This window comes from Neophocaena asiaeorientalis, unplaced genomic scaffold, assembly GCF_003031525.2.
Source record: "Neophocaena asiaeorientalis asiaeorientalis breed wild unplaced genomic scaffold, Neophocaena_asiaeorientalis_V1.1 scaffold294, whole genome shotgun sequence".
NCBI lineage: Eukaryota > Metazoa > Chordata > Mammalia > Artiodactyla > Phocoenidae > Neophocaena > Neophocaena asiaeorientalis.
The window spans coordinates 3,568,958-3,583,515 of NW_020173945.1; the positions used below are offsets into that span (position 1 = coordinate 3,568,958).

Sequence of the window (14,558 nt, forward strand, 5' to 3'; positions counted from 1 at the left end):
CGCTCGCTGAGAACGGGCCGGGCGGGGTGCGTGGTGGAGCGCGGGCGGGACGCTTGTGGGTGGAGGGCTGGGGGCGGCCCCAACTGCTCTTCTCCCGGGTGCCGCCACCCCAGGCCCGCGGGCTCCCGGGCTCCGCCACCTGTGCCCCGCCCCTGCGGCCGCACTCCGGCCCCGGAACCGCGGAGGCGCGACCCCGCCTTGGGAAGGGCGAGGTTCCTGTCCCGACGCGCGGATTTGTCTCCGGGCGGTAGCCCCGCCGTTCTCGGCATGTGGCTGCGCTGAGAGCCGGCCCGCTCGCGGATCCGGGGAGCCGGGCGTTGGCTCCCTTTCCCTGCTGTGTGAGAAGGTGGACCTGCAGCCGGCAGGATGACCAACCCTGCGGCCGCGCAGAACCAGGAAATTGACTGTCTGAGCCCAGAAGCTCAGAGACTGGTAAGAAGAAAACACGTTTTCGAAACTTTTGGTTCTGATTGCCAGTGTTTGGTCCTTATTGATGTTCTAGGAGCCAGGGGCAGGCGGCACCTTCCGCCGCAATCATCTGTGCCCGGGGAGGTGTGGGGCTGCCTCGCCTGGCCGGGGACCCCCTTAAACGAACGTCCCCACGCGAGCATGGGCGGGGGGGGGGGCCTGCTCTCGGTTCAGTTCGCGGCTCGGTGTGCACTGCCCCCCCCCCTTGCGCCCTGGAAAGTACATTTCCCTGGGCAACGCCCCTCAGCAGGACGGAAAGGAACTTCGTCTGGTCCCCTCTGCCCGCAGTTACGGCCTTTTGACGGGCTCTGCCCAGCTGCGTGACTCGGCCGCAGATCCAGCCGAGGTGTGAGACCTGCGCGTGGTCTAGAGTTTCGCTCAGAACTGCTAGTTTGATGTTTTACAAAATACAGTACCTAGGAACTGGTGCCCAGAGGCGGTGCCCTCGCTCTGAGGCTGGCGCCCCCAGTGGCTGGGTGGCTTGGAGCACTTACCCTGCGCTGGACCTTAGAACCAATGCGTTGCACCTGGTTTCTCTAGTTCCCCCAAGGACCCCAGTTCCCAGATCCACTTTGACTGGTCTCCTGGGGTCGCCGGGTCCGGAGGGGATCCTCCCTCTGGGGGATTTTGCAGTTATCCGGCTCAGCACCCAGCGTTGGAACCATGGATGTGGGAGTAGTTTGGCGTTAAAATCGGGCAGGGGGTGAGGTGGGGAAGGTTAGTAACTACCCCTTTTCATGTGGCTTGTGGTTGATGATGAATGGGAATATTTAAAGGTGAAAGGGCGTAGTTTGGAAAAGAAGCACATCATTAAGTTAATACCACAGACAGGGAGAGAGAGACCCTAGATTTCCACTTTATCCGGCCTGTGTGGAACCTTGATAAAAGGGTGAACCCCAAATAATCACTCCTTCAGCAGGTAGGAATTAATCACCTACTGAGTGTTTGTGGAGGATTCAAGATGAATAAGACTGCCCTGCCCTGAGCTTCCCGGTCAGCACCAGAGAGGGGTGTAGAAATAGATTCTGATGAATACACACTTGAAAGTTACACTCCTTGCTGAGGACAGGCGGGTGGATATTTTTAAGGTCCTCGTTAGTGTGCTCCTCTGACCTGACATAACGTTCCACCCCTGGACCAGACCTTTGGAGCTGGTTCCTGTCCCTTAACCTACTTGGGAACCTACAGAGAGATCCTTGAATCACCATCAGGGAAGGGCCCTTGGAGGAAAGAAGGATGGGAATGCCGCTGAGAGATGCCCAAGCTCCCGAGGAGCCGCCTAGGCAAACCATAGATGGCAAGAACAGGCTGATGTTAATCCTGGGCAAGATTTGAGCTCAGAGGAATGAACTGCTGGGCAAGGAGAAGAAAAGAGTGACCATGGAGAACAGGATGTGAGGAAGGGAGCGCCAGGCCGTCAGAGGCAGGAGTAGAAATAACACCTGTCACCCGAAGGCGCTGGCTGCACGCTCTCATTAACCCTTAACTTAACCCTGGACTGGATCTGGTTGAGATGCATGCTTCACAGAGATGCTGCTGGAAGTTGGTGACAGGAGAGACGGGAACAGCTGCCGAGTGAGGAGGTGCTCGGTGGGCACAGCCCACCTCCTCCTACCCCGAGTTCCAGGATCCAGTAAGCTCTGAAAATCAGAAGTTGTTTCTCTTTTTTGTAAGTTGTCAGCAGGATTCATTTGGCAGTGATGGGAGGCTGTTCGCGGCCCCCAAGTCTCGTCTTATTGTAGGTATCTGTGCCAAGGTCCCCAGGTCCCATTTGGCTGATGGGAGGCTATTTTCAGTCTTTATTCTTCTCAGTGTGAATATTCGTACATTTCTCTGCAGCCCTGTTAAGGTTCTTGACTAAGGGCTGTTACTCTGGGTTGTTACAGAATATATGGTGTATGCATCTTGTTACCTTTCTAAAATCCAAAAATGTTGAATTCTGAAACACATTTGGTCCTAGGGGTTTTCAGTAATCAATTGTGAACTTGCTCAAGTAAATAGCAGCAAAAACTTTTTTAGAGTAGGACTGTTTTTTGAGGTTACTGGTTGAGAAGGAAACCGTTGGGCTTCCCTAGTGGCGCAGTGGTTGAGAGTCCGCCTGCCGATGCAGGGGACACGGGTTGGTGCCCTGGTCCGGGAGGATCCCACATGCCGCGGAGCGGCTGGGCCCGTGAGCCATGGCCGCTGAGCCTGCGCGTCCGGAGCCTGGGCTCCGCAACGGGAGAGGCCACAGCAGTGAGAGGCCCGCGTACCGCCAAAAAAAAAAAAGGAAAGGAAACCGTTGCTGAAGGACCAGTGGGGTGGGGTGGGATGTGTCAGAAGGAGTCGCCCAGCAGCCACCCTGGGCGGTAGTGTTCCAGCGGGAGAACGGTGGGCATTTCAGATTGGCTTGTGTTCTGTGCCCAGAGACCCTGTGTCCCGGGAACAGGGGTCACCAGGGGAGGAGGAGGGCCGGGGCCACCTGGGTGTGAGGCCAGAGCTGGGGTTGGCAGGAGGAGATGGACTTGTCCAGCTCCATCTCACGGGGCAAAGAAAAAAGCAGGATCCGAGCAGGAAGTCCAGGCTCCTTGCAGGAGAGGACAGTGTAGAAACCATGTTTCTTTAACTTTTGTAACTTCCCCATGTTCCTGCCGGGTTGTGTCACCTCTGGTAGTTTTCCACATACTGATTAGCACTAAGTCCTCACAGACGACCAGCCCCATTCTGAGAGAGGCTATCAGGGTAGAACGTGAACCCCCAAGTGTCATCTTACTGTAGGTACCAGTGCGCAGGTCCCCAGGTCCTGGTGGCGAGGGGACATGTGGATGAACGGGGGTGGGCGAACACAGTGCTGGGGGGCCGACCCTGCTGGGCTGAACAGGAGACCTTTGAGCATTGGAATCATGGTTTGCTTTAGACGAATCATTTTCCCAAACAGTTAAGATATAAAAACAGTAAGTTAGTTCTTTCCTCATAGTAGTAAGAGTGTCCCACTAGGGCAAAGATGGAGACTCAACTTCCCTTTTTCTTTAAGGGTTAGTTTCTGTTCAGCCTGAGCTGGTATCGAAGTAGTGGAAGCCTCCTTAGCAAACTTTTTGTAAACCCTGCCGTCTAAACTGCCACCTACAGTGAGCACAGGAAATCGAGTTATTTATAGCAGCTGAAGTGTTTTCAGGCAAAGTTGATTGGTGTATTACCTGATTAGAGTGAGGTTCTTATCTGGTTTCTACAGAATTATGAGGCCACGAGTTGGTGCGATGTGTTTGCCCCTCAAAAGGCAGCGTTCAAGAGGAAATTCTTATCCCTGAAAAATCAGGCTGTGTGACTCAGCAAGGGAAATGTGGTGTTGTTTTTTTTCCCGGAACCCACAGACTTTATTTATTTATTTATTTATTTATTTATTAAACATCTTTATTGAAAGGAAATGTTTATGACTAGTTACTCATATGCCAGTGTTTCCAAAATATCTTATCATATTTAAAAGTTCTAATCTTGGAGCCCCATTGGCCGTAAGGTTCGAAATGCTAACCTGTTAAGGCAGTAAGCCTGTGACATCTCACTATATGTTAGACGTGGGTCAGGGAGAAGAGGAACTTTTATTTACTTTACTGCTTTTACTCTGGGCCACCCAAATTTTACTCTGTGTGTATGTGTGTTTTAAAGCAGCTTATTTCCATATTTTCATGGAATGGATTTACCAGAACTTTCATTATTCAGACAGTCTAGATAAAATTAAGTAAATGAACTTCTTCTGAGTTAAACAAAGCACTATTTTGACTACATCCAAGATTAAGTGGTTCAGAATTGCCATGTGCTTGATCGCATACCACCACTAAAATCCCCTTTCTGTGCCTCATGTATTCATTTGGGGGAGGGCCAGAGTTTCAGGTGGTTTTCTCCTTAATGCTGTAACTTGACAACTTTAAAGCCATATAAATAGTTTTGTTTGGACGCTAAAGTACAACTACTCTAGCTGTAGTTTAAATGACTATAAGGAAGATTTACTTTTCGTTTTAACTAAATGTTTCATTTATATGTTTGTGTAATAGAGCTTATCAAAGCAACATCATTTTTTTTTTGTTTGTTTTTTGTGGTACGCGGGCCTCTCACTGCTGTGGCCTCTCCCGTCGCGTAGCACAGGCTCCGGACGCGCAGGCTCAGCGGCCATGGCTCCCGGGCCCAGCCGCTCCGCGGCATGTGGGATCTTCCCAGACCGGGGCACGAACCCGCGTCCCCTGCATCGGCAGGCGGACTCAACCACTGCGCCACCAGGGAAGCCCCTAAAGCAACATCATTTCTGATCCTGACATCTGTTTTTATTATCTCTGGCCAGTGGGTGTGTAATCTTCCTGTGGGAAGAGAAATAGGAGTGGGCTTTTGTTGCGGGTGGGGAGTCTCCCCCTGCCTCCTCTGGCATTTCCCCAGTACTCTTTCTCCTGGTGAGTGCTTCAGCATGCTTGTCTTCTCCTGCTGCTTTCAACCTCCTGTGAGCTGAATTCACACTGTCGTCATAGAAGACACTGTGTAGGTAGTAACAGTAGGTAGCATCTCCCAAACCCCTGCCATGTCAGCCCTGTTAAGTGTTTTCTGTAGAAGTCTTCCCTCCCCCCTTGCATAACCTCAGCGGTGGTTTGGTTATTTCCACTTACACATAAAGAGAAAACGGGCTCAGAAAGTTCAGGGGACTTTCCCAAGGCCACACAGCCAGCAGGCAGTGGGGGCCAGTTCAGACCCAGCCCTGCTGGTTCAGAGCTGGTGCTGGTGATGTCACCACCATACACGATGCTCGGGCAGGGTCCGGCAGGCAGTCAGCGAGCATCATTGCTCTTGTCAGGCTCTCCTTTGCAGCCCTGGGGCCTCACAACCTCCGTATCAAGGCTGAAGGGTTTCTTTTTACTAAGGCAGCCTGTTAGGACACAAGACCTTGCTCCGGAGTTCATACTGAGAAGTCTTCATTTGATTAACATTTCCTTTCTATTTCTGGTAGTTTTTCAGACAAAAGCACACTCAATGAACTGTATTTCTTCTAAGTAAGGAGAGGAATAGTAGAAATGACAGAGCTGCAGAAATTTTCATCCTTCTGTTTTTCATACTGTACCAGCTTTCTAGCTGTCACTTGTGTCAAGCCACGCCGGGAGCTGCTGGGCGCCAGCCTCATTCCTGCGTGCTGTACGGCTCCTACCACCATACAGACAGACAAGCTTGTTGAGGATGGAAATGACGCCTTCTGGCTCTTTCCTAGCTGGTTCCAGGAGAATCACTTGAGCATAGGAAAGGCCGTCAGTTGTTGTGTGCTGCCTACGCGGGAAAGTGTGGAGCTGCTGGAGGGTCCAGCCTTATTCTGAGAAGGAACAGTGTTAGTGTCTTGTGTCACCTTAAAGGTGTGGAGTTTGCAAGGAAGACCCTGAGTGGAGCAGGTGAAGTGAAGGGTATGGAGCCCAGAGGCGTTGGCTGGAGGGAACCTGTCACCTGGAGAGCTGCACAGGTGAGGCCAGGCTGCTCTTACCTGTCACCCGTCGGTCCTGTCGGTCACACACGAGGTTATTTGTGGCCATCATGCCCTTGCTTTTTACTCCAATACGTTGAAGGAAGTGTGGACATCACTCATCTCAGAAAAACATTTTAAATGTATTAACAACAAGAGAATTTATTCGCATGGAAGGTACTGTGCACGGTTTTTAGTCATCAGCTTGGTCGTTGTTAAGCCAAAGATTGTGCTGTGAAGTTTGAATAGGTAAATGTTATCAGTCTGCTGTCGATAAAGGAACGTGAATAATTTTGTTCCTGATTAAAATGTTTGTTATTCTGGTATGTTTCTCTGAGAAGCAAAGTCAGGAGATTTCCAGTAGCAAAATGGGGAAAGACAACTCCATGGACAGTCTCAGGGTGCAAAGAATTCACCCCAGTGTAGAGACATAGCATTTCAGAGGCAAAGGGAGCACCCAGAGATCACGTCACCTGGTCCCCTTGCCCCCGGTATTGAGGGCTAGTGTTCAGAAGTGATGCAGTTTGTCCAAGTTCACATAATGGGTCAGCAACAGGGCCAGCGCTGGTAGCTTGGTCTCAAGACCCCTCTCTGGACAGTCTCTGTCTTCGGAAACTCAGGGCCCCGCTGAGAACACCACAGTCACAGCCGCGAGAGGTAGCTTTTCCACCTGGTCCCCCACGAGCCAGCCCCTCACAAGCAGTGATGTAAAGTGGCCTTGCGAGGTAAAGGCTTCTTTGAAGGTTGCTGTTCTATCATAAAATTCCGTGATCATTTTACAGTCCATAACTCATCTGATTTGATTTTGATGGAAACATAGTGTTTTAAATAACCAGTTAAACTTTAGTCCTTAACTTTATGTCCTCCAGATCGTCAAGTAAAATTGATAACGTGTCTTGTTTATTTTGTGGCTTAAGCACTGGCCCCCAGACCTGTGTCCTGAACCTGTGCCTGGGCTGTTTCAACAAGCATGGCTGTGCAGTAGAGGGGTTCAGCTCCCTCATCCCAGCCCGAAGTTTTAAAACTGTGGTTTGCAGCTCTGTCAGACCCAGTGCCCCTTTTTTATAACAAGTTTTTAACATCCTTATTACTAACCTGAAATGAAGTTCCTAGGTGGTAAAATCTTCCTTCACACATAATTTCAGGTCAATATAATGTTTTAGCTGTAACATTAAAAAGAAATAAAACGAAAGTAAATTGCAGTGACAGAATGTGAATATTGAGAGTAACTCTTGGGAAGGTTCTGAACAAAGCCATGTATGATCTTCCCTTGATTTCCACGCAGATTGCATTCCTGGAATATTCAGTGTATGTTAAAACTACTCAGAATGTATTTTGAATTTATAAGTGAGTTGGAATGAACTTGTAGGTCTGAAAGTTATAATGTGGTTTTTCTATCTGCCTGAGTAGCCAATGGGGAAGTTCCTCATTGTGTGGGCCTGTCTGAGTACAGGATGGTTGGCATACCACGCCCTGCCCCTAAATGCCATTAGTCCCCTCCTCCAGTCACTGTGACTTCCCAACACCACCCCCCCCAGCAGTTCCAGAATGCCCTCTAAAGCGTTGGCACTTCCCCCATTGACAACTGTCATCCCAAAGTGCCTTCTTCTCCGTGGCCATCATAATTGCAGTCATGGCTGTAAAGAGCAGGCCCCCTCGTGGGGGAACTTACCATGATTGCCTGAGCGAGGGGTTTGGAAAGGTGAGATGTTGAGAGTGGAGTAAAATGCATGTGGCAGCTGAGGGACACGGGGGCCGTGGACACATGTGGTACAGAGGCCAGGATCGCCACTGTTTCTGAGCTGCCAGCTGGTATATGCTCCCTCTCCTGTTCCTGCCTGTGCAGGAGAACACATTGCCCAGTCTGCTTGGTTGCTTGGAACAGCAAACTATTTTTAGAATCTACTGCATATGAGGAATTGGGGGTTTACATAGAAAACAAAAGTTGGTAGCGGTTGCCACTTCCTGTAGCAAAGTCAGCTCCGGAAAATAATAAAGATCAGAGAGGAAATAAATAAAATAGAGATTAAAAAATAGAAAAGATCAATAAAACCAAGAGCTGGTTTTTTAAAAAGATAAACAAGATGAACAAACCTCTAGGCAGGCTCACCAAGAAGAAAAGAGGGAGGACCCAAATAAACAAAATAAGAAATGAAAGAGAAGAAATAACAACTGAGACCACAGAAATACAAAGAATTGTAAGAGAATACTATGAACAGTTATGTGCCAACGAACTGGACAACCTAGAAGACATGGACAAGTTTCTAGAAACATACAGCCTGCCAAAACTGAGTCAGGAAGAAACAGCTAATTTGAACAGACTGATTACTAGAAGTGAAATAGGATCTGTAATTAAAAAAAAAACAAAAACAAAAAACAACCTCCCTGCAAACAAAAGTCCAGGACTAGATGGCTTCACTTGGGAAATCTACCAAATATACAAGGAGGAACTTATTATAGGTATCCTTCTCAAACTATTCCAAAAAAATTGAAAGGAAGAGGGAACACTCCCAAATTCATTCTATGAAGCCACCACCACCCTGACACCAAAACCAGACAAAGACACTACAAAAAAACCAAAATTGCAGGCCAATATCTTTGATGAATATAGATGCAAAAATCCTCAACAAAATATTAGCAAACTAAATACAACAATACATAAAAAAGATCATACACATCATCAAGTCGGATTCATTCCAGGGTGGCAAGGATGGTTCAACATTCGCATATCCATCAGTGTGACGCACCACATCGACTAAAGGAAAGACAGAAGCCACGTGATCATCTCAGTAGATGCAGAAGAAGCATATGACAAAACTCAACATTCCATTCACGACAGAAGCTCTCACCAAAGTGCTTATAGAGGGGACATATCTCAACATAATAAAAGCCATTTACGACAGACCCACAGCCAACATAATACTCAGTAGTGAAAAGCTGAAAGCCTTCCAGCTAAATTCAGGAAAAAGATAAGGATGCCCACTCTCACCACTTCTATTCAACATAGTATTGGAAGTCCTAGTCATAGCAACCAGACAAGAAAAAGAAATACAAGGTATCCGAATTGGAAGGGAAGAGGTAAAATTGTCACTATTTGTAGATTAGATGATACTCTGTATAGAGAACCCTAAAGTCTCCACACAGAAACTGTTAGAACTAATAAATGAATTCAGCAAGGCAGCAGGATAGGATACAAGATTAATATACAGAAATCTGCTGCATTTCTTTACACTAATAAGGAAGTATCAGGAAGATAAAGTAAAAAAAAATCTTGTTTAAAATCACGTCAAAAAAAATACCTAGGAGTAAACTTAACCAAGGTGATAATAAAAGTTATCTGCCGGGGCTTCCCTGGTGGCGCAGTGGTTGAGAGTCCGCCTGCCGATGCAAGGGACGCGGGTCGTGCCCCGGTCTGGGAGGATCCCACGTGCCACGGAGCGGTTGGGCCTGTGGGCCATGGCCGCTGAGCCTGCGCGTCCGGAGCCTGTGCTCCGCGACGGGAGAGGCTACAACAGTGAGAGGCCCGCGTACGGCAAAAAAAAAAAAAAATTATCTGCTGAAAATTATAAAATGTTGATTAAGGAAACTGAAGATGATTCAAAGAAATGGAAAGATATCCCATGCTCTTGGACTGGAAGAATTAATATTGTTAAAATGGTCATACTACCCAAAGCAATCTACAGATTTAATGCAATCCCTATCAAAATACCCATGACACAACACCCATAGAACTAGAACAAATAATCCTAAAATTTATATGGAATCAAAGAAGGCCCAGAATTGCCAGAGCACTTCTGAGGAAAATGAACAAAGCTGGAGGCATAACCTTAACCAGACTTCAGACAGTACTACAAAACGACAGTAATCAGAACAGCGTGATATTGGCACAAAAACAAACATAGACCAATGGAACAGAATAGAGAGCCCATAAATAAACCCACACACTTACGGTCAATTAATCTACAACAGAGGAGGCAAGAATATACAGTGGAGAAAAGACAGTCTCTTCAACAAGTGGTGCTGGGAAAACTGGACAGCTGCATGTAAATCAGTGAAATTAGAACACTCCCTCACACCATATACAAAAATAAACTCAAAATGGTTTAAAGACTTAAATATAAGACACGACACCATAAAACTCCTAGAAGAGAACATAGGCAAAATATTCTCTGACAAATTATAGCGAAATTTTCTTAGATCTCCCAAAAGCAGTCTCCCAAGGCAAAAGAAATAAAAGCAAAAATAAACAAATGGGAACTAATTAAACTTAAAAGCTTTTGCACAGCAAAGGAAACCATAAACAAAAGACAACCTACGGACTGGGAGAAAATACATGCAAAGGATGCGACTGACAAGGGCTTAATATCCAAAATACACACACAGCTCATACAACTCAATAAAACAAACAACCCAACCAAACTATGGACAGAAGACCTAAATAGACATTTCTTCAAAGAAGACATACAGATGGCCAACAGGCATGTGAAAAGGTGCTCAACATCGCTAATTATTAGAGAAATGCAAATTAAAAGCACTATGGGGTATCACCTCACACCAGCCAGAACTGCCATCATTAAAAAGTCTACAAATAGTAAATGCTGGAGGGGGTGTGGAGAAAGGGGAGCCCTCCTGCACTGCTGGTGGGGATGTAAGTTGGTGCAGCCACTATGAAGGTTCCTTTAAAAACCAAAAATAGGGAAAGGCCACAACAGTGAGAGGCCCGCGTACTGAAAATAAACAAAAAAAACCAAAAATAGAGTTGTCATATGATCCAGCAATCCCACTCCTGGGCATATATCCAGAAAAGACAAAAACTCTAATTCAGAAAGATACATGCACCCCACTGTTCATAGCATCGCTATTTACAGTAGCCAAGATATGAAGCAACCTAAATGTCCGTGGACAGAGGACTGGGTAGAAGAGGTGGTGTATATACACAATGGAATATTACTCAGCCATAAAAAAGAATGAAATAATGCCATTTGCAGCAACATGGAGGGACCTAGATATTGTCATACTTAGTGAAGTCAGACAGAGAAAGACAAATACCATATGATGTCACTTATATGTGGAATCTAATAATAATACAAATGAATCTATGTACAAAACAGAAACAGACTCACAGACTTAAAAAGCAAACTTACGGTTACCAAAAGGGAAAGGGAGGGAGGGAGGGAGAACAAATGAGGAGTTTGGGATTAACAGATACTAACTACTGTATATAAGATAGATAAGCAACAAGGATATATCTTACAGCACAGGGCATTATATTTAATATCTTGTAATAACCTATAATAGAATATGATATGAAAAAAATAACTGAATCACTTAGCTGTATACCTGAAACTAACACATTGTAACTCAGTTCTACTTCAAGAAAAAAAGGGAAAAAAAAAGGCAAGTCAGGAAAGGGATTCTGTATCACAGCCTCATGGTTCCTTTGCAGTCTGCAGCGTGTTGTAAATCACTTTAACACGGGGCTGTGTGTGTTCACCAGCGACTCTGAGATTTCAGCCTTGCCCAACAGGAGCTGTAGTCCTTCCTCATTCCCAGGAACAGTCACACGTGGAGACAGAGGGCCCCTGCTTGTTTCTGAACAGAACCGGTTCTTTGTCACACTGCAGGCTTCAACTGCGTGATATTCCTATTATATTCACATGAGTGAACCTTAACTACATCCTTTAACTTTTCCCAAGAGGTCATAAACTACAGTGGTAACATATCACGTGGCCTGAAGAAAATTCTGCCATCACAGAGCGTTAGGGTCACTGATCCGCACGTCAGTAATGAGCAGTAAGTCTCCCCAGGCTCTGCGGGGCCGACGGGGAGTGGCTCCCAGAGCATCATCTCGGTGCCTTTCCAGGCTCCAGGGCTTTCTCCTAGGTGGAGGAAATGACGAAGCAGCTCAGGCCCATTTCTCAAGAGTCGTCCTAGAGTTACAGCTCATAAACCCCGTCCAGCTTCCATGTAGAATTCTGGAACCCCAGGAGAATTTAAGAACAGAATAAGAACTTTTTCTGGGACTGCGGGGTGAGAGGTCTTGGCATATAGAGTTCCACACCATGCTTGAATCCCAGGAAAGCTTCGAAGCTCAGGAAGTATGCAGACAGAGTCGGGACTCCGGAAGTCGTGTGGGGCTTTTCAGAAAGCTGCTGAGACTATGTCCTGGGCACCTCTGTCCTCTCCAAACAGGCAGGACTTTGGTTCCACCAATGTTTATCGCGTTTCTGCTTTTCGAAGACCATGATGTGGGGTTGAACGGGTAGGAGCCACAAAAGGATACAGATACTATCAGAGCTCTTAGAGCCCCCGACGTCACTGGAATTGGGGTGCAGGGTACTGGGGGCGGTGTGTGGTTGCTGCACCCTCGGGCAGTGTCCACGACTGCTTACAAAACCTCCAGCACAGACAGGAGGTCAGGGAGGAAGGAAGCTGTGCAGGGGCCGGGCTCGGAGGGAAGGACACGCCTCACCCAGGGCTTTCTCCTCCCATCCTGGTGCATAACTTCTCTTTTAGTTTTGTTCAGTCCCCAGGCCAAGCAGGGGGCTGTCCCTGGGTTCCCTGACCCTGAAGAAACGAGCAGCCGTTGTCTCTGGATGACAGTTTTATTGCAGCTGGGAGTTTCTGGTGCTCCAAGCAGGAGTCCCGTCAGGGTCACTGGTAGAAGAGGCGTGCGTCTGTTTATCCGCTGACTTTTGTGTCCCGCTCTGGCAGAAGCCACTTCTGCTCTGTGGTCCGATCTAGAACTAGAGCTGATCAAGCCCTCGGCCCAGTGCAGAGACCCATCACCAAAGTAACTCCTGTTTTTTGCCAGTGACGTTTTCACATAACCCTCCAGCCTTTCCCCAGCCCAGCCCGGGTCTGGGCCGCCGAGAGGGGGTATTTCAGAGAGAAGCATCACTTTGGTTGTCTACCTCCTCAACCAGCCTGTGCGCCCCTGTGGCCGGGCCCTTGGCCGGTGGCCTCCGAGCTTCCGCCCCTGGACCTGCAGGGTGCCGTAGGGCTGGTGTCCCAGACCCTGGCTGGGCGCGCCTGGCTGTTTTTAGCCGTTTGTTTAGGAGGCCCTGGGGCTCGGACTTGTGCTTCTTTGTGTGTTTTTAGCATCTCTCAGACCATACATATCACCTTAGTGTCAGAGCTTTGTCTGATTTATCTCTGGTAAAATTAAATGTAAAAGTGGAACTTTGGAATCAAGGGTTCAGCATTTTAGGATTATTAGGAGCCAACTTTGGTGATAAAAGGAATCTTCTCTTCCCAACCATCTCCACCATCAAAGGGTGCCTTGCTTGAAAGCCCCGTGTCTGTAAAGCTCTGTTTATGAGGTGCCAGGTCAGGACGGTAGGATCCTGGGGGACTGTGTCCCCTGTGAGGGGGCTGGGACTCTGGCGTTCGTTCCCCACCAACACTGGGCGGTCCTGAGAAAGCCAGGGAGCCTGCATCTCGTCAGAGGAGGCCCGGCTGGGTCAGCTCCTCCCTAATCCTGGAGGCGCGCGGGAACAGGGAGGGGGGCCCGATGGTGAGGGCTGGGGGGCAACACTGCAAGGGTTTTGAGCGATGGCGCCAGGCGACCTTCTCGCAGCAGTGAGCTTGGCCTTGGTGCTTCTTCATTTCTTTCCTTCCCTCTCTTTCTCTCCCTTTCAGCCTCTGCTCCCTTCCCCCACCCCCCCCTTCCTTCCTTCAAAAAATGTTTGCTATTTATTATGAAAAACGTCAAACATAACCGAAGCGGAGATGGGATAACAGAAAGCAGAGGTCGTCGCACTGGGGGGAGCAGCCAGCTCCCTGGGGGTGGGTTGAAGCCCAGACTGGCCGCACCCGAGGCCCTGACTCAGCGGGTCTTGGGTGGGGCTGGAGACTCTGCATCTTTCACAAGCCCCAGAGGCTGCCGCTGGGGCACAAGGGCCCCCCCTTCCTGCCACCAGCCCCACAGCTGCCAGCCTACGGCCACTTTCCCCACCTGAGCGAGGTCGTATCACGTCATCCTTGAATGTCTCAGCGTGTATCTCAGCAAAGATGCTCTTGGGCCAGAAAAGGAGGATTTGGTGTCCGGAGCTACACCTGTTCCAGAGCCCCTTTCGAGGACGGTGGGCTGAGGGACGAGCAGCTGGACCGGACCGGCCACCAAGCTCTGGGTGGGAGTGCGGCCCTGCCAGCGTCGTGCGGTCACAGCGAGCAGGCCGGGGGCTAGTAGCCAGCGGAAGACCCACTGACCTTGACCTCCAGTGGGAGCTGAAGGACGACGGCTGACAGCCATCGCGGGCGTGGGGAGGGGGAGCCTGGGAAGTCTCATTTCCCAAACCTTGCTTTACAGGCCTGTGCAGTTTAACGTTTGTGCCCTAAATGCCATAGGTCCGTCTCCTTGGCCCCATCCTTCGGCCACTGTCGTCTCCCTTGAGGTTGGGAGCGCGGCGGGGAGGGGGTCAGGGTGGAGTAATGCCCCACCTCCGAGGCCGGAGCCGTCAGCAGACCGTGTGCCCGGCTTCGGGTTTGGGTGAGTGGCATCCAACGTGGCGCGGGCTGGCTCCTGGGGCCGCGTGGGCCTCCTTGGGACCCTGGGCACCTGACGTTCCCTCCAGGGCCCTCTCGCCTCTCCGCCCGGCTTCGTCCGCCCCCCCGCCCCCGCCCC

The 14,558-nt window shown here is 49.1% G+C and overlaps 1 protein-coding gene across 6 annotated transcripts in view; it reads left to right on the top strand.

Moving 5' to 3' along the window:
• The first annotated feature begins 6 nt into the window (after positions 1–6).
• The window catches only part of LRRFIP1 (LRR binding FLII interacting protein 1), an 87,232-nt gene continuing 72,680 nt past the window's right edge, over positions 7–14,558 (top strand). For all 6 annotated transcript variants that reach the window (XM_024752747.1, XM_024752746.1, XM_024752742.1 and 3 more), the window contains exon 1: positions 7–432. In XM_024752747.1, the coding sequence (XP_024608515.1) occupies positions 367–432 (66 nt within the window). In that variant the 5' untranslated portion in view covers positions 7–366. The remainder of the gene's footprint in view (positions 433–14,558) is intronic.